A 20,481-nucleotide genomic window follows, 5' to 3' on the forward strand; every position below is an offset into this window, starting at 1 on the left:
CTTCATTTACAACTGTGAGCACAAGCAAACAGCTTGAAAGATCAAAGAACATTTTTAAAATAACATCAAATGATTTCGCCTGAAAGAAGAAAGTCATATACACCTAGGATGACTTCAGGGTGAGTAATTAATGGCTTAATTTTAATTTTTGGCTGAACTAACCCTTTAATAATAATAATAATATTCTTTCTTCTTCGTTGTCTTCTTATCTTTATTATTATTCTTTGTCTTCTTCCTTGTATTTTTTGTCGTAGTAGTCTTCGTCCACTTAATCATATTATTCATCTGCTTTGTCTTATTAATCTGTTTCCTGCATCATTGTCATTTTTATTTATTTTTCTGTAATATAATATTTAAAAAATATTGGCTCATTTCAGAATCTTTTCCTTTTTTTTTTTTTTTTTGATTTTTAGTTCTTGAATCGTAGATTATCAGTATTGTCTTGACTTTTATACCTCACTGTTCAACATTGGAGTAAGGTATTAAATTGACTTCCAAATGAACTTGAACATTGTGGGTGAGTGTTACTTGTTTTCGTGTTTTTGAGTCTCTTAAATCATTTCTATTAACCGCAAGACTCATAAACATAATTAAAGACACACTGAGTGTCTTTCAGAAGAACTGCACTCAGACACTAAAATGTGATCAAAGTCTGCCTCTTTAAATGTCTGTTTTTGACCTTGTCATTCTCTTTCCGCTTTCTTCATGTCTGTTTATCCCTCCTGCTATCATTTCAGTAATCTAGTTGTATCCCTTATCTGTCTGTCTACTTCACTTATCTTCTTTCCATACATGCTTTTGCCTTTTAACTTTCTAAGTGGCTCTTTTAAAGGATTAGTTCAAGCAAAATTAAAAAGTCTTTCTTCTTTGGAAAACAAGGAGAAATTCTGGCCTCTTTTTCACACAGTTATGATGAATGGGGACTGAAGCTTCTAAAAGGACATCTTTGTGATGAAAGAGTGATATATAAGTCATTATTCAATGATGATCTTCCCTTCCAGAGAGCTACAGCTTTCTAAGTTTCAGTCTGTTTCAGTGTAAGCTTTTTAAAACGATTTCTGTGTTGCTTTTTGTTCTTTTGGAGCTTGACAGTCTCAGTCCTTGTGCACTTTCATTAAATAAATAAAAAAGTGGTTAGGAAATTCCATAAAAATACACATTAAATAAAATGGGAAGTCATACGGGTTTGAAATTACATTTAAAGCAAGTAATAGCAGGATTTTCCATTTTTTGCTAAATTGTGCCTTTTAATAGCTCTGTCTTTTTTTCCATGTGTCACTGAACTCATCCAGCATCCAGTGATGTGTGTGTATCCACTTATCCATGGATCTGCCTACATCCTTGTGTGTGTGTGTGTTTGTTGGGAGGCTGCCATTTTTCAGTTTTAAAGCAACCAGAGAGAATTTAAAATGAAAAACACATTTTGTCATTGGGTGTGTATGACTGGAGGTCCAACTCACACACGCTGAATAAATCATTACGAGGGCAACTCCCCATGGAGCAACCCAACGCACACATGCAAACACGCTAAGGAAATCTGTCATAAGTCATCGACATCCCCCATACGCTGATTACGCTCATAATCCAATCTCTCTCATATCACGATTCAGTGAAGCAGTGCATCTTTGTCTGATTTAGTTCATATATGTGGTCTGTTTAATCCTGTTTTAGCTGCCTGACTTCACTCTGTGGTGGAAAGAAATGCAACAGATTAGAGATGGGAGTCATGGGCTTTATAACGGTTCAACATACATGAACACTACCGTACAAAAGTTTGGGCTCAGAAAAAGTCTTACTTTTGTTTAAGTCATACTTCATTCAGCAAGGACAGGTTAAAGTAATCAAAAGTGATGGTAGAGACATTCATGATATTACAAAAGATTTCTGTTTACTAATACATGCTAAAAGAACCATTTTCATCATTGATAATGTTTCTTCAGAGCCAGATCAGCATATTAAAATTATATCTTGTATCAGCTGAAAATTCAGCTGTGCTATTACAGGAATAAATATATAAACTATATTCAAATATAACTTTTATTTTAACATAAATAAAAATTCATTCACAAATTGGCCATTGCTAATTCTCTTATGAACTTAATTCTCAATATCAAATTAATCATATTAACAATTTCTTCTCTTTTTTTTTCTCAAACAGAGTGATCATATGACTTCAGAAGACTTGGATTGTAGTGTACATGATGCTTTGCTTTTATGGTGGATTAGTGTTTCTTTAGAGAAAACAATAACATAATTTTCATTTTTGAGTGAACCTTTGAACTTCTTGATCCTCTTGATTAACCAGCTTTCATCAACAAATCCCCAACGCTACGAATTTAAATTTGATTGGTGCCTCAAATCATGTTTATTAAGCAGATTTAGACTAATACTTTTCTAAACAATCACATGATTAAATTACTTTGTAACTTGTGTCTGTAGAGTTATGGGAGCTGAACAGGACGAGAGTATTCCAGGCTGGAGAGGGGCGTCTTCAGCACTACAGTATGTCACTGGATGAGACTCATGAAAGGCTAATCATCGGAGGAAAGGACATACTGTACTCACTCCATCTAGAGCGCATCACTGCCCCTCACAAAGAGGTACATGCATTTACAAAGCTATTCTCAGGATTTGGGCACCATGTCTGTCCAGAATTGTCATCTGTGTTTGTGTGGTACAGTTTATCGTCTCATTTGGCTCATGACAGTACGTTGCGCAAAGCAATTTACGTCTGTTGCGAAGTAAATCTCAGGACGACTACGCACATACTTATCCAATAAATAAAAACAGCACTCACACAAAGAGAACCAGAGATTATATTGCAACCATCTGTTCAACTACAATTTACAAATATGCACAAAGTCTTGTGCTCATTTTTAGGTTGTTACATAATTATATAAGTATTCTGTATTAAGGATGCAATTATTACTATGTTACACTCAGGGTCGTCGCAAGGGGGATGCGAGGCCTTGTGCGAAGTTGACGTGCGAGGCCCTCTACAATTTTATGTGTGTGGTGGGGGGGTTTGCAATAGTAAACATGCACCTGATCGATTGTGATTCCTTGCTCACTGACATGCTTGCACACGAATCACGGTCATGCACACACTCATAAGGATCGACTGTATAATAATAATAATAATAAAATTAAGCAAATAAGACTGTTAAAATGAGTTCTAGGTTTGTAGTTATGAAGTAGTAATCATAATATTTTATTTTTAAATGTGCACATTCACTATTTGTAATAGTCGAAAACGCAAACGTCTCTTGTCACGGTAATTTATCATTTACGTGGAACATGATCGCATATTTTGGTTTGCATCACCACTAGATAGTCTTATACTGTCGGTCACTGAACATATTTTTGTAAAACCGTTTTCTAATACAGTACTACTTACATCTTTCCATGAATTCTCATTGCGTTGTGAAAGTAACAGTAAGACCTGCCTTCTTTGATTTGATTTATCATCTCAATTTTTGTTTTTACATTGACAAGTGCTGTTGGACCAATGAGGCAGATCAGCCTAGAGCACTGCACGGGCCTCAAATTTAGGACCTATTTAGGACCCTTATTAGAATTACCGTCCCAAGTCCGTCTCTTTTTCCCGTTCTTTCCAAAACAGCTTATACTGCCGTTTCATCTATTAAAATATCTGTGCCAGAACATCATGTGCTTGTTTCTCTGTTTTAGATTCACTGGCCGAGCTCTGAGGAGCAGGTGGGGGATTGTTTAATGCAGGGCAGAGAGAAGGTAAATCTGTTATAAATCCTGTACAGTATGACACAGTGATATCATGTTACATGGCTACAGTGTTTATATTGAAAAGTGTTAAAAGCATTCTTTTTTATCTTTGTTTTTCTCTCTGTCCCTCTCTCACAGCCGGAGTGTGCAAACTACATTAAGCTGGTGCAGCATTATAACAGCACCCATCTGTTAGCATGTGGGACTGGAGCATTCAGCCCAGTGTGTGCCTATATCAGAGTGGGCCGTGGAACCGAGGTAAATCTTCTGTTGTGGCAAAGAAAATAATCTTGAATCATTTTTTTTTTCTTGATTTAGATATTTATTTATTTTTAATATATTATAAATATTATACTTAATGCATAACATCATAAGAGGGCAGTACGTTACGCACTAATTTAGTTTTCTAAATAAAACAATTCATAATCATGTCTTTGAATCTTATCAAATTGTGATATATGGAAAAAAAGGGCATATTGTGTAATTCCCTTTTTTTAAGTTATTCATAATTGTTCTAATTATCAATATTTAAGAGAGTTCAGTGAACAGAAATTATTAGCAATGTATATTATTAATATTATTAAAATTATAAATTTGTACATTGTAAATGTCTCTTGCAACTTTTGATCAATGCAGAGTAAAAAAAAAAAAAAAAAAAGGAGAAAGCAATTTTTTATTATTAAATTTGTATTAATAAATGTTTTAAGTAAAACTTAACCAAGAAATTTGAATGGTAGTGTACCATGTTTTCCACAAAAAAAAAAAAAAAAGAATTAACCAGCACAACTGTTTTCTAGACTGAAAGTATATAAGACCTGTTTCTTGGGCAGCAAATCAGCATGATTAAAGGGTCATGTGACTCTAAAGACAGCGGTAATGATGCTGAAAATTCAGCTTTCCTTCACTGCAATAAATTATATTTTAGAATGTGTTGAAATGAAAAACACATTTTTTAAATTGTAAGAAAAAAAAAAAGTTAATTCATCTTATTTCAAGGATGATTAGATTTTCATTGGAAACCATGAAAAAAATAATGCCTATTTTATCATTGAAACCCTCTTGCTTTTCAAAGTTAAAAGCTTTAAGGTGAAGAAACATGATGGAATTGCCATGTTTTAAAACCGTAATGCTAGTCACAGTTGTTGACAACAAAGTTTCAGAGATGCCTCAGCGACCGCAACGTCTTTGAAGTTTTTTATTGTATAGGAAGCAGACTGAGGTCACATGTAGCTCCGGTGTCGCTTTTTGCCCTCTTTCTGTCTTCTATTCCAGAAAAACATGTCTTGAGGAGGTCCTGTTTGTCTTCTGAGGAATGTGTCGTAGTGACTCACGGATGAATTGTGTCCAGTGTTGTGCTGTTGTTTGTCTTCAGAGACCATACTGGCACTCTCACTGTATTCCACACATGCTGGAGTCGTGCAGAGAGACTTGCGATAATCGAAACCAGTCCGAGTGGTAACGAGTTAAAGCGCTTAACATCTCAAGACACTAAAATATTGCTCGTGTTTTGAGTTCTGAAATCTTTGATTTGTAAGAAGATCCAGATGCGGTGTGTCACCGTGAGGTTTAGGAGCGCATTTCTTTTGGTTGGAGGGCTGTCTGATAACATGGTGGCTGGTCTTCAGCTTGCTGAAACTTTGCCTTTTGCAGTTGGAAGGAAATAAAATGTAAAATCATATGGAACTGTATTATTGTTATAAGGTATGTTAAAAATCTGGTGGTTTAGAGAGGCAGAGACTGAATAATGTGACCTACATCTGCACTGCTGTGTGGAAAGTTGAAGGTTTTCATGCTTAGCCATGCTAATTTTAACCATTCACATGAAGACATTTTGCTTATGTAGGTGATGCAGGCCCAGACGGCAACGTATCTTGATCACTTGCCGCCTCCTTTCTCACCCAAACATTTTCTTGTCACCTCTCTGTAATGAGGTAAAACCCCAACAATAATAATGAAAAAGTGATTAAAAAAAATCTCCTTAAAGCACTTTCTTTCTGAAGCAACTTTAACACTCTTCAACCGCCTGTGGTGAAAGCACAGTCTCCAGAGAGACAGACAGAGTTTGTTTTACTGTGTGCGACGGGAAGTTTTTATCATTCTCACTCTGTTAAAATCGCCAACCAAACATCCAGACAAGCGAAAACAAACATCTCCATCCTCCCAGGAGAGCCCCAGTCAAATTACAGAGCGGCTAATCATAGAGAAGCTAGCTTTATTTGAAGGAACGGGCAAGAAGAAAAGAGCAAAGGCAAGACGTTTATTTAAAGGAAACCGAGAATCTGGATCATGGCAGGCGGCCTACAGGCTTTCTTTCACATTTTTTTTCAGTCTTTTGGAGGTTTCAAGATGGAGAATTCCTTTTCCACCTCGTTCCCGCTTTTTATCCCAACTAGGTTCAGAAATCGGCACTCATGGCTGGGAATAGGAAGCACTTCTGGCTCCCTGACCCTCCGGCAGAGGTGAAGGAGAGAGCCACGGGTGTTATGGGAGCCATAGGCAGGAGATCAGAGAGGGTTTAATTAGAGGAGACAGGCTTCAGCGGGGTGCCTGATAACTCCAGTGCTGAGCTGCAAGCCGGCAGCACACGCCTCAGTCTGGAACAGCTACACCCTAAACACTCAGAGACATTAATGAGATGCATACAAGACACATATGCATCCGTGCACATAAGATATGGGCTTCGTATTCAGTTATACACAGATGGATACACATACCTGCACAATTATACACACACTCGGCCCTGGAGTGCTGGGATGACATGTTGCAGATGTAGCTATGATGACAGGAAAGACTGATAAAGCTACAGAGACACAGAACAGAACCGGAGAGAAAGCAAGTGAGAGGCATGTACACGTACCCATAAGTGAACGGCCTAGCATGCATTCCTTCTCTAATATCGGGAATATAAGCACTGTTCAGGCCCTTTGCGCCTGTATGCACATCACCTGACACATCACAGCACACCGTTCCCTCTCACTGTCTCCTCTTTCATCAAAACCCTGCTTTTTCTCATGGGCTTTACACATACTTCTATACTAATATACCCATATCATACCTCACACACATCTTAGCAGAATAAACACATGAAATGCTGTTCTGAAACATAGTGAGCATCCTAATATATAATATACAGTACTTTAATATAAAATCATATTTATTTTTTTATTTTTAAACTAACTTCAATTGCATTCAAAGGATAGTATTATCAGTTCTTGCTTTCCCCGGGAATCGAACCCATGCCCATTGTGCTGCTAGTGTCATGCTCTACTTTTTGAGCTACAAGAATGTAAGAAAATAAATGAAATGCAATTAGCTGGACTTCTTTCAACTTTAGAATTCTTTTTTGATCCAATAAAATATTTATTTGTAATTTTCATAATTCTGTTATGTTCTAAATATTGTACTCCCGAATGTGTTGACAAGCATTTATGTCGTGTCATTTATTTAAAGGTGCCATTGAATGCATTGATACAATGTTTTAAATTGTTCTCTGATGGCCCCAGAGTCTGTATGCAAAGTTTTAACTCAAAATACCCTACAGATAATTTTGTAAAGCTTTGTGAAATTGCCACTTTTAGCGTACGATCCAAAAACCCTCTGTTGATGTGTAGGTCCCCTTTAAATGAGAATGAGCTGGTGCTCCTGCCTCCCTTCCAGTGTTGCCAAGTCCGAGTTGGGCTACTTTAACACTGTTGCCCTGGGTTGCTTTTCATGTCCGCAGGAGGGTTTTGTTGTGAAAACCTGGAAACGCTGCTCCTTTCTCAGAGGAGAAGAGTGTGGAGCTTCAAGAGCTCATGCTCACAGACATAACAGCATGTGACCATGTTACTGACCTCACACATTGATTCCAAATGCAATTTTTTACTACCACATTCCTATTCACAATCATTCTGGTAGCAGGTGAAGGCAGCATTAGTGAAAACAGGCAGAGACAACGGTAGCTTTAGCAACATTAGCCTTACAGAGAGTCAAGAAGCTCTTTTGGAAAACAAAATTTGATGCGCGATGCTTACTTTGTCTGGAGTCTGGATGTTTGTGCACAAAGCGCTAGTATTGATCTCTCTTTCAGAAGCAATCTATTCACAACTCCAGTGCTGAACTGAACCTCGTTTGTGAGGCAGTCGAGTCTGGTGTAAAATGTTAGCACAAAGTATTGGATTTTTCCAGGTTTTTTTGTTCATTTTTCCTTTGAAAATGAAAGTTAGCAACCGTGTCCATTGGTGCGTCACAATACACAACACTTTTAATGGCTCTTTGGCGCTGACACTGTATTTCCAGCAACTACAGTAATGATGATTAGTAATGATATAGCAAGAGAAAGTAATGATGGATAAATGGGCTGTTTATGATTTTTTGGAATTATAAAACAATGAGTGAGTGGATTTTTACCATTATAAGCTCTTTGTTTTCACACACTGCAGACACATAACTGTGTTCAAACACCTTATAAAAGTGATTTTTGCATTCTATGGCACCTTTAAATATATATTTTAGCCATACATCTGTATTGATGATGTTGCATTTTCTTGCATTTAAAATATATCAGCTATAAATGTAATATCAAATAACACTGTAATCAAGTGATTCACATATTCTAGAATCAGAATAAGTGTACTTATTTAAAGCACTGCAATAGATTATTAAAACTATGATTTAAAATAAACTTTTAAGATTTGAAATTCTCTGCAAGTGCACATTTAGTACAATTAAGCAAACTTCTGTTTCACAGGGAATGCAATGCAAGACGAGGCAGAAGAAATGCTATTAATATATATAAATGTCTTTCCATTTTAAAAAGTATAAAAAAAGTTATAATTAAGTCTAATTAAAAATTGCTTGGTATCTATTTGTTTGTGCCATGTATTTTTGCTAGTTAAATGTGTATAATTGCCTATAATAGTTTTATAATTGCTTACTATCTTTGGTTTTAATGTATAAGTACGTTTAATTCGGGCATTTAAGACATTGGTTAAATGTTTCTGTTGGAATTATTACCACAAACTTTTTCTTCTGCCTGAAAAGTCTGAACAGTATGTATGTTGTTGTTGTTTTTTGGTAAATAAACATATGGAAAAATAAAATGTTAAATTGTATTATTAATATTTCATACATTACACATTAATAAATAATATTAGAAATTATTAATGTGCCCTTTTTCACCTCTAAGTCTGCAGTTCACTTGGTTTTGAACAAGCCCTTTGCATACATCAATTCAATTCAACTGTATTTATATAGCGCTTTTCACAACACTGTTGCTCTTGCAAAGCAGCTTAACAGAAAAAAAAAAAAAAAAAAAAAAAAAACAGTTTCTACATTGTATTTAGGGGTACGTTATTAGTGGTGACTATCATGCAGTTAGTTACAAATTACATGTAATCAAACAGACGGTGAGCACTATTAACTGCAATGATTATATGTTGTGATTAAACGTTGTGATTAAGCTAAATTTGCTAGTTTTATGTGTTGTTCCAGGGTTAACATCATATGAGGTCCATCCACACTCATTTTTGGTATTCTGTGGCTGTCAGTTTCATCTGACCTCTCACCTAACATTTCATCCCCCCTGACAATACGCAGCCCGATCACCAAACCTCATGAAAATCTGAACCATGTGTCCTTGCACAAGGTGTGCATGTGAGTTTGTGTACTGATTATCATGTGAATCTCGATCTGTTTCATCTCATCTATGCCACAAATGTTACTTCAGGCACATCATCTGTTCGAGCAGATATGCACATTCACAACCATGTGTGCTGGCCACAAGCGCTGATGCTATCTGTCTGGTGATCACAAGACTGTGTTAAGTAAGATTTGTACGTTGGCAAAGAACCTTACGGCCCCTCGGCATAAACCAGCACATCAACCACAGCCAACCTTTATGATTTATATCCAGAATTCGCCCATGTAGCAGCACGCTTCATAAAATGAAACTAAAGTTATTGGTTTGGCTAAGGATTTATTTCCATTCCTGCTTCGTATGAAGTGATGGGATAAAAAAAAATGTCTACCTCCGGAATGAGTAGAAGAACAATCCTAAGACAGAAAATGATGGATGGACTGGTGTTACATGTCTGGTGTTTGTTTCTCCGGGATCAGACAGTGTGAGAACACATGAATCAAGCTTGTGAAAGCCTGTTCTGCGACACATGTTGCACGGCTTATACTGTCACCTTCTGGTAAAAGTGAGTTTTGCAATAACGGTAGAGAGAAAGTGATTCTTCAAAGGGCTTTTCATGTGGGGAAGGGCTTGGATGTGAGTGCTCCAATCTCATTTCACCCTCCACTGCTTCACCTGGATGTTATATTTCCCCTGAGACTGCAGGAAATGCAGTGAAGGCCTGTGTCTTATTTGATGAAAAGCTACTGTTATATACACTGATACTGATATGTTAATACAGTACATTATACTCTATGATGCTGGTTGCCCGCAGGCTGATTGATTATTTTCACTTACTTTTTTTTCTTGCTGCAATTCTAAGAACTGCAGACTTTGCAGTGTCAGATTTCTGTTTTGTCTACCCTGCTGAAAACACCAGCTTACAGCAGCATGACTCTCCGTGCCTTTCACCAGCAATACTAATAATGAAGCTGCTCGACCAGCAGGATCTTTCTGCTGAAGCAGATTGACTAGCTCTCACTAGTTAAGCTTTTTAGGAAGGGGACGCCAGCATATCAGCAAGTCATGCCAGGGATCTCATGCTCAAGCATATAAAACACAACCTATGCTGGTGACAACATGTGGCATTTTGAATGGGAATACTGTCATGAGAAAAATAAGTTAGACATTAATGCTTGATTTGATTGATTGTTTGATATATAGATAGATTCATTATTATTATCATTCATTCATTCCGTCATAAAAATATTTATTTATTTTGTATTTAGCTTGTTAAATGTGTGTTTGTGTTCCAGCTGGAAGGAGAGTTCAGGTTGGAGTCTGATCACATAGAAAGTGGCAGAGGAAGATGTCCTTTCCATCCCAACAGCCCTTCAGCATCCACTATGTACCGTAAGCATTCAGAATAACTTCTCCTTCAGTCCTCCATCCTTTAATAGCATTTTCCTCTTTTTGTTGGCATCCAAATATCTTTCATCCTATTCAGACTTTATTTTTCTGTAGCTCCCCTCACCCCTACTCCTTTTATTCTTGATGTTCAGAATGTGTGTGTTCTTGAGTTTTGAAAGGAAGCGAGTGCATTTTGAGCCAGGGGCCACCGAGCATGAAAGCTCTTCAGCCCCAGCCCTTCAGAGGCAGGGATTTGATAGAAGGGAAATTGAGAGATGAATTTGATGACTTCCTCTCTGACAGCAGCTGCTGACTGTTTTCAGCTGGGTTATTAATTTAGTCTCTCCCAGCCAGCCCAGCATCACGATCGTTCATAATAAGGAATGTTTAGATGCCAAATTTTATATTGCCCTTCATATCATTACATCCTTCGTGACTTACTGAAGGATTTATTACTCACTGTTTAAAGAGAAACAGTGTCTGCGGTGCCACCTAGTGGTATGTGAATGTATGACAAACACATTACCAGAGCTGTTGTGCATTACATTAGACAATGTTCAGGGATGCAACGTTTGTCATTAAATAGTGATGTATATTATTCTTAAATGTCATGTAAAATATGAAATCATAACATTACTGAACCGATTTAAGGCTTAACAGTTTTAAGTGTGATTTTTATTTAAGTTAATGTATTGAAACTGAATAAATAACTTCTTAAATTATTTAAACACTTTACAGTATTAAATCAAATAAACATTTCTAAATTTTATTCAATATAAACGATTTATCTCTCTCTCTCTCTCTCTGAATCATGTTTGATTGACAGGTGGGGAGCTGTTTGTTGGCTTGTACACTGATTATTGGGAGAATGATGCTGCTCTATATCGCCTTGGCAACCGCAGTTTCATTAGGACTGAAGTGGGTGACAGAGAGCAGCTGAATGGTGAGAGAAAACTTTGTTTTTGTTTTGTTTAAACCAGCAACGCTTATTTGGTCAGCCGGCTTCACAAAAAAACCATGCTGGTGTGCAAGCTTTGAAACTGAGCTTGTCTTCCTACATTGTTATTTACATGTTTTTGTGTGTGTGTGTGGGGGGGGGGCATTCATGCATTCATGCTCAGGCATTCATGCTCATCAAGGCTGTATCTATTTGATAAAAAAATACAGAAGAAGAATTGTGAAATATTGTTGCAAATTAAAATAAGTGTCAGTAAATTATTTCTTTATAAATAAAAATAAATAAATAAATAAATAAGTAAAAACTATCACTGGTTACAAAAAAATATTAAGCAGCACTGATAATAAATAAGAATTAGAATGATTTCTGAAGGATCACATGACACTGAAGAACTGAGGAATGGCTGATGAAAATTTAGCACTGTGTCACAGAAATAAATTATAGTTTAAAGTATATTCAAATATGAAACCAGTATTAGAAATACTATTTTTTTTTTTTTTTTGCATTCTTGATCAAATAAATAATACAGCCTTGATGAGCATCTCCATTAAAAACATGTAAAATCTAATTTATCCCAAACTTTTTAATAGCAGCGTATATAGCTACTGGATATATCATACACGTAAATGTGCATACATAGAATCAAATAGAGCATTAAAGTAGAATTCAAGATTGATGTACAGTTCATCCTGTGTGTGGTTTAGAGAGGCCCGCGACATCCTGCTGTGAGCCGGTTTTATGCTTCTCTTTGCTGTATATCTCCTCCTGCAGCCGTGCGAGAGATCTGGCCCTCAGCCCGGCCAGCGAGTGTCGCTTTTACCATGCGTATCACTGTAGCAAGGCTTGTGGCCTCATCGTAGGTGCAATTATCACATCAGCCCCACGCCAAGGGTAACTGAAAATATATTCACAGTGGCGTACTACAATACTACTGCTGCTATTTTTGCAGTATGCACAGAATCCAACTGTATATGTGGATAGAATGCATTTTCAACGATTGTCAGAATGTGCATTTAAGAACAGATAGTTTTGACTTCAATTCTGATTGGATTATGCATGAATTAAGCTTTTGTATTCATTCTGAAGAGAGCCTGACTGTGTCAGACAGATGTTAAAAATATGGTATTCTCTCACACTTCTCGCATGTGATTCCGACCCATGCTGTGATGCATTAATCATACAGAGAGACTGAGAGCGAGGTGTTTGACACGTACCATCCATCTCTCTAATGTCCATTCAGACATAATAAACCACAGTCAAATACCATCACATCCTTACTGTAGGTCATCTGCTGTATAACGTTCGAGTGCGTTATACAGAGCGTAAAGCACGACTGCATGGAGACTTTTACATTTTTGCTGTGCACTCAATAGTCTGGGGTTGAGTTCTGTTCATGTTTAGCTGGTGTTAAGTGTTCTCGCTGCTGACTCATAAAGCACTGACAATCTAATCCCACTCACATTCACTGCACAAAGCTGTAGCGATAGTTGATTTATTCATATTTGATTATATAAGGCAAATGCATTTTGCACATTAAAATGACAGATTTATATGTACATGTTGTTTTGGAAGTTAAAGCTAAATTTGCCGCATTCATTACTCCAGTCTTCTGTGTCACATACTCCTTCAGAATCGTGATCAATCTAGTATTTCAGTGGAAACAGATTCTTTGGTTTAATAAGCAACCTTTTTTGAGATATAAATACTTTGTAACATTATAAATGTCTTTAATGTCACTTTTCATCAGTTGAGTGCATCCTTGCTGAATAAATGTGTTTTGAATGGTATACAAATATTAAGAATAAGAATCATTGTTAATAATTGAGCATCAGTAATTATTAATTAATTAATAGTTTTCACATAAATATTACGCAGTATTACTGCGCAGCCAATTACCATATAATAATTATTTCTGAAGGATTGTGAGACTGGAGCGATTATGCTAAAAATCTGGGTTTGCCATCAGAGAGAGAGAAATTTTTTTTTTCATTTTTTTTTTTTGATTCAATAAATGCAACCTTGTTGATCAGAAGAAGCTTCTTTCAAAAACAATGTAAATAAATTCTAAAATTTTACCAGTATATAAAAGTGTGTGTTTTTGTATAGTTCTAACCATATTTTGTTATATATATATTTTTTTTCTAGAGCCCAAGTTTGTGGGTTCAGCAGTGATCCCTGACAATGACGATCCTGCTGATGATAAGGTCTACTACTTCTTCACAGAACGAGTGACCAACGTGGAAGGAGGAAACAAAGCCGTTTACACCAGAGTGGCCAGAGTCTGTGCGGTGTGTTACCCAACAATTAGTCATTTAGCATTCAAAGGCATGATCTATAATGCTTAAAGAAAGCATTCACTTAGCTTTCTTTTTCATCTCAATAGCATATGCTGGACCTACTCTACTCATAGAAAAGGTTTATAGGAAACCGTTTTTTTTTTTTTTTTTTTTTTTTTTTTTTTTTCAAAATGCCAGTGATGTCAACACTGATTGTGAGGCTTCATTATGACTATCCAGTGACGTCAAAAAAACACACAGAAATTACAGTATAAGCAACTTTTGGCAAAAAATTATAATGCAATGAAATGCTTGTAAACATTGTCAAAATACACACATTTTTGAATGGTTTTCAATGAAAAACAATGTTTTTGCGCCCATAATGGTGCAAATTGTGGTCCAAAACAACATCAAGCAGCAGGGGATTCATTTCTGAAGCTAACCAGCCAAGTACTGGCCAATTACTTTTAGTCTTTGTCTAAATCTTGTGCTGTAAGACAGCACCACCCACAGGTCAGGTGAAATGAAGTGTCTTTTTATCTCTTCCCTGCTGTCAGAATGACCAGGGTGGTCAGAGGATGCTGGTAAACAGATGGAGCTCTTTCCTGAAGTCTCGTTTGATCTGCTCAGTGGCCGGACCCAACGGCATTGACACACACTTCGATGAGCTTGGTAGGGGACATTCTACTTTCTGACTTCCTCTCCAGTGGTCTTTTTTCTTGTCTGTCTGAAACCATGAAAGTATTTCACTTTGTTGTTTTTCTTTTTTAATAATTGCAGTTTCTAACGATAATGTGGAGAACTACCAGTACTAGGTCTAAAATTGTGTTTTAGATGTGTACTGTAAGCATTTTGAACATCTCAGCCTCGTCTTATTCTGTAGTGCAAGGGATTGTGTGTAATATCAGACCATAAAGCTTGCACATGTACATACATGAAATGTGCTGGCACTTACACATAAAATAGCATTCCAAAAGCGACATACCTGTACATTGAAAGTGAAAAGTGAAAAGTGAAAGTCGTGACATTTGCCAAGTATGGTAACCCATACTCGGAATTGGTGATCTGCATTAAACCCACCCAAGTGCACACACACAGCAGTGAGTAGGGAACACATACACCATGAACACGGAGCAGAGGGAAGCTATTTGCTCCAGCGCCTGGGGAGCAATGAGGGGTTCAGTAACTTGCTCAAGCACACTTCATCCATGGGTATTGAGGTTGGAAGAGAGCACTGTTCATTCACCACCCCCACCTACGACCTACGGGTTACAAGTCCAACTCTTGTAACCATTTATGCCATTTATGCTTGTGGACAGTCACCGCAGGACAGTCACTGTCCTGAGCAGTATCTGGAATCCATCAATGTAGGGCCACTTGACTGAAATGGCCACAATAGCACAAAACTGGCAGTTTTAGCCTCTGATGAGCCGTTTCTTCCAGCTCAGTGATTTTATTCATCATATGCCTCAGAGCAAAACTGCTGATGAATCAGTTTCTGCTCTTCACATTTTGCCTTTAGCTGAATAGATTTCATCAGGTATCCATCCATCCAACCATCTGTCCATCCGGATGAATTCACAATAGATCTCACAGCATTAGAATTGAAAATCTAAACCTGTTTAACGATCACAATCTTGAAGGAACTGTCTGATGGGCACTTTGACTTTCAGATGAAAGCTCGACTGTTTCTGCACTGACGTCCTATTAAACACCTCATCTGTTCCAAAGATGTAAAGTGCTACATGAGACTTTTATATATTTATTTAGCATTGTTATTCAGCTATATTTTACAAAATGTATATATTATTTTAATAAATAATTAATACATATACAATAATTTTGTTACTACAGATGCATAGTTTGGCTTTGTGTCAAGACATTTTTTTATGCAGTTCGCAGATGATTTTATGCAAAGCGACATGCATTGCATTCGATTATTATTATTAGTTCTTGTTTTCCCTAAGACTTGAAAACTTACATACTGATTGGTAACTTATATATATAAAACACTGAAAATCATGCTTAGCACAAATTTAGGTTTATTTGATGATTTTACACTTTGTGTGTGTGTCTATGTGTTATTTTAGAGGATGTGTTCGTGCTACGGAAGAAAGATGTGAAAAATCCAGAGATATTTGGTCTGTTTAGCACCACCAGGTGGGTGAGGTCACATGTGTCACTTAACAGCGCAATTTACACTTTTATATTCTCCGTTTATTTTGGCGAACAGCAGCCTGGATGCTCATCTTCATCTGTTTTTTCATTTAGTGCTGTGTTTAAAGGATATGCGGTATGCATGTATAACATGGAAGACATCCGTGCGGCGTTTAATGGGCCCTTTGCATACCGAGAACAAACTGACCACCACTGGAAGGTGTACGAAGGCAAGGTCCCCTACCCACGACCTGGATCAGTGAGTAATATTTGCTCCATCAGTCTTTGTGTCATCTTTTTGTTATATCAGAGATTCCAGTGTACAAAATGTCACAGCGTGTTATGTTTAGACCTCTGGCACACGGCGTCATTTGGAGACCCTCTTGAGTGAATGTTGAATTTCGTATTCTTCAGACAAAATCTCTCATGGCAGATGAGTCTATTTTCAGCATGACTGTGCACATTCTCCTCGAGCATGTCATGGCAATTCTTAAACGTTAATGCCTGAAACCGAGCACTTACGGAGGTACTGTGAAATCGAGGCGTTTAAATTGCCGTGGTCTGAATTATAATTAAATCTGACATGTGCTGATTAATGTCCTTCTCTGGCTGTTTATCTCCAGCCGATAAAAGAGTAAGATTGCTTTCCAATAGTTAGTAATGACATGTAATTCACAGTCATTTTCTCTGTTGTGTCTTGCATCACATTGCAGAATCAGGGTACATCCATTGTTCACATTTCAGAATTTCACTCAATTCTTTACTTTCCGTGTGCAGTATGTCTCTAACAGCTGACCTTTTAAAAGGCAATTTGGTAGCTTTAGTCGTACACCGCAGGATTTCTGATTAGTCTCTGGTTCTAAAAGGTTATAGCAGCGAGAAGCGGGTGAGCTATTCTACAAACTGAAAGACCTGAAAGGCTTTCGTGACTTGGAGAACTCTGTTGTTGAACTCATATTTTCTGATTTGGTCTCTCACAGTGTGCCAGTAAGATAAACGGGGGCCAGTATTCCAGTTCAAAGGAGTATCCGGATGAGGTCCTGCGTTTTGTGCGTTCCCATCCCCTTATGTTCCAGGCAGTGCAGCCCGTTCACAGGCGGCCCATTCTGCTGGACACTGAAGGAGGACGTAAACTCACACAGCTGGCAGTGGACCGGGTGGAAGCTGAGGACGGACACTACAATGTTCTCTTCATTGGGACTGGTATTCAATTTTAATACCTAGATTTTCTTTTACACCTGATTTGCACAGTAATTGTTGCATGTGTCATACTAAATATTTACAGTAGCTTATTTTTTTATGTCTTGTTTTTTTAAAGGAACATAACAATAAACTAATATTATTTTATTTGATCTCTAGTGTACAAAATCCCTCAAATCAACATTGGAATTTTGTAGCTTTAAGGCCAACTACAAGCTAGTGCATTTCTAAAAAATTTACAATTATTTTAGAAGATGCACACTACCGTTCGGGGTCTGTAAGGTTGTTTATTTTATTTTTATTTTTTGAAAGAAATGAATACTTTTGTTCAGCAAGGATGCATTCAATTTATCAAAAGTGACAGTAAAGGAATTTTAATTTGATGTAAGATTTGTCTTTTCAGTAAACGCAGTTCTGTTGAACATTGTTCATCAAAGAATCCTGGAAAATTTTTAATATTTGGCCGAGATGCAGCTAATTGGAAATCTGGAATCTGAGTGTGCAAAAAAAATAAAAAAAATAAAAATAAAAATTCACCTTTAAAGTTGACCAACTGAAGTTCTTAGCAATGCATATCACTAATCAAAATCAAGGTTTAATATATTTACGGTAGGACATTTACAAAATATCTTCATGGAACATGATCTTTTCTTAAAAACCTAATGATCTACGGCATAAAAGAAAAAATCAATAATTTGATCTATACAATGTATTGTTGGCTATTGCTACAAATACCCCTGCACTACTTATGACTGGTTCTGTGGATCAGGTCAGGTATTAGAATGATTTCTGAAGGATCATGTGAAAATTCAGCCATTACAAGAATTACATTTTAAAATAAATTGAATAATCAGAGAACAGTCATTTTAAATTGTACCAATGTTTCACAATATTACACTCTTTACTCTATTTTTGATCGAATAATTGCAGTCTTGGTGAGCATAAGACTCACCAAGAAAAACCTTAACACATTTCTGAAAATAAATAAATAAACAGAATAAAAGATGGTAGGAATAATAATAATACATAACATTTATTTTAAAAGTAACTAATTCTGGTCCTCTCTCTCTTTAACCCAGATAATTCTGTAATATTAAAAATGATCACGATCTACAACAAAGAAGCCGAAACAGTTGAAGAAGTTCTTCTGGAGGAATTGCAAGTTTTCAAGGTCATCAGAAGTCCTTTGGATGACTTTTTATCTTTATATTGAAGCCATTTCATTTCGGTTAGAAACAGTCTTCACTCTAAACACTCTTTTCTTCTTATTCTAGGTCCCTGTTCCTATTACAGAGATCCTCATCTCTACTAAACGAGTAAGTCTTTCTCAGTTTGTCCTTACAGACACTGTAGTTTTTCACCTGAAGATGGTGCTATTGAGTAAACTTGTCATGCATGAGTGATCATCTTGATACCTATGGCAAATTCAGTGATTTATAAAAAGTCAGATGCTTCATAGTTAATTACTAATTCTTGCCATGATAAGTAAATATTATGAATCAAATATGAGCATATTTTATTCTGTCTTATTACTGTAATATATTGTATTATTTACAGTGCACACTAATAATTGTAGAATGATTTTATCTGCATCATTACGCTAACGTGATTTGGACATAATGGCATTCACCAGATGTAACAAAGCTGTTGATGGCAGTGTTTGTATCTCCATAGCAACAGCTGTATGTGGGCTCTGAGCTGGGTGTAACACAGATCCGTGTGCACCAGTGTGGACTGTACGGTTCAGCCTGCGCTGACTGCTGCCTGGCCAGAGACCCCTACTGTGCGTGGGATGGGTTCACATGTTCCCGGTACTACCCAGCTGGCCTGTATACAAAAAGGTACCAGCAATTTCATAAATGTATAGAAAATGTATAGCTTATATTTAGTCAAGTCATATTTATTTGTGTAGCACTTTTCACTCTGCATAATGTTCCAAAGCAAATTTATAGGCAATAAGGCCTTAAAGGGATAGTTCACCTACATATATATATATATAATTGTCATCATTTACTCTCTCTATATAAAATGTAGATAAATTCAAAACATTTTTTTTTTATTATTATTTAGATTAAGTTATGCTTAGAATTGGCTGATTACATAGATACATTACATATAAATTGCACAACTAGAACTAGCCCAAATAGCTCGTTTTGAACAATATATCTTTTATTTGATATCTAACTATTTTCTAACTTTTTTGTAATTATTTTGTTTGTTTTGTTGAAATAAATGCAAACTTGCTGGTATGAGATTTTGTCATGTAATGCAATAATACTCATATGTATTTGTTTATTAATTTATTTAAGGTTTAAATACGTTTTAGTGCTATTGCATTTAAATGTATTAGTATCATGATGTTGTTATTGATAATAATAATAATAATAGGTCAATTTATTGGCTACTATTTATAAATATTTATAATAATTATTATAGATTTTTTTTTAATAGTTTTATTTCTTACAGCAAATCAATTTTTTTGTTTTATTGTTTAGGTTAATGTATATTTAAATGTTCTCCAAGGGTGGCAACATTTTCTTTGAAACCTCTTTTAGTAGAAGTCATTACATCTTATGTCTTAAACACTAAAATAATATTCTTATTTGGCAGGTCTGTACATAAAACTGCTCTGTAATTATAAGTCTTGGACTGGTAGTGCATGTACTGACAGAACTGATACTGCATATTGCTTTTATAATAAGAAAGGTTTAGGCATCTTGACATTTGGAAAAGGTTATGTATTTTTTTATGTCTTGCGTTGCAAAATTAGGTTATTAATGCATTTCTTGATTAAGCAATTTTTTTTAGCCTATGGTTTCTAGCTTGTCAGAGTGTGTATGTGGACCGTAATCTTGTTTGCTTTCCAACCCAGTTTTTCCATCAGTGCGCTTAGTGAACTTGGAGAGTGTGTGCTTTTGAGAGAGCTCTTTTGATGTTTCACTTAGCTGCAGGGGAGCGCATGTGTGCCGGGTGTATCGGAGCGAAGGGCGAGTGGGTGTGTTCCCCTAATCCCGACTCAAAGGCCTGTCAGCCGTCTCAGTGTGGTCATCATCAGCTTGTTAGCGATTGATGCTAACACCACTCGCTCGAATTAATATCCATCACATTCTCACTTTGTATGCAAAGCCAGACAAGTTGCGCAC

At 36.4% G+C, this 20,481-nt stretch overlaps 1 protein-coding gene across 1 annotated transcript in view; it reads left to right on the forward strand.

Annotated features, from left to right (window-relative positions):
- sema3e (sema domain, immunoglobulin domain (Ig), short basic domain, secreted, (semaphorin) 3E) overlaps window positions 1–20,481 on the forward strand; it is a 39,576-nt gene that overhangs the window by 15,923 nt on the left and 3,172 nt on the right. The window contains exons 2-14 of the mRNA XM_026287183.1: window positions 2,440–2,600; window positions 3,691–3,750; window positions 3,880–3,999; window positions 10,654–10,750; window positions 11,574–11,690; window positions 13,851–13,993; window positions 14,539–14,653; window positions 16,072–16,141; window positions 16,253–16,397; window positions 17,119–17,341; window positions 18,418–18,509; window positions 18,613–18,654; window positions 19,013–19,179. Coding sequence (XP_026142968.1) covers window positions 2,440–2,600; window positions 3,691–3,750; window positions 3,880–3,999; window positions 10,654–10,750; window positions 11,574–11,690; window positions 13,851–13,993; window positions 14,539–14,653; window positions 16,072–16,141; window positions 16,253–16,397; window positions 17,119–17,341; window positions 18,418–18,509; window positions 18,613–18,654; window positions 19,013–19,179 — 1,552 coding nt within the window. The remainder of the gene's footprint in view (window positions 1–2,439; window positions 2,601–3,690; window positions 3,751–3,879; window positions 4,000–10,653; window positions 10,751–11,573; window positions 11,691–13,850; window positions 13,994–14,538; window positions 14,654–16,071; window positions 16,142–16,252; window positions 16,398–17,118; window positions 17,342–18,417; window positions 18,510–18,612; window positions 18,655–19,012; window positions 19,180–20,481) is intronic.

The sequence above is a fragment of the Carassius auratus genome, chromosome 18 (assembly GCF_003368295.1).
Source record: "Carassius auratus strain Wakin chromosome 18, ASM336829v1, whole genome shotgun sequence".
Classification (NCBI taxonomy): domain Eukaryota; kingdom Metazoa; phylum Chordata; class Actinopteri; order Cypriniformes; family Cyprinidae; genus Carassius; species Carassius auratus.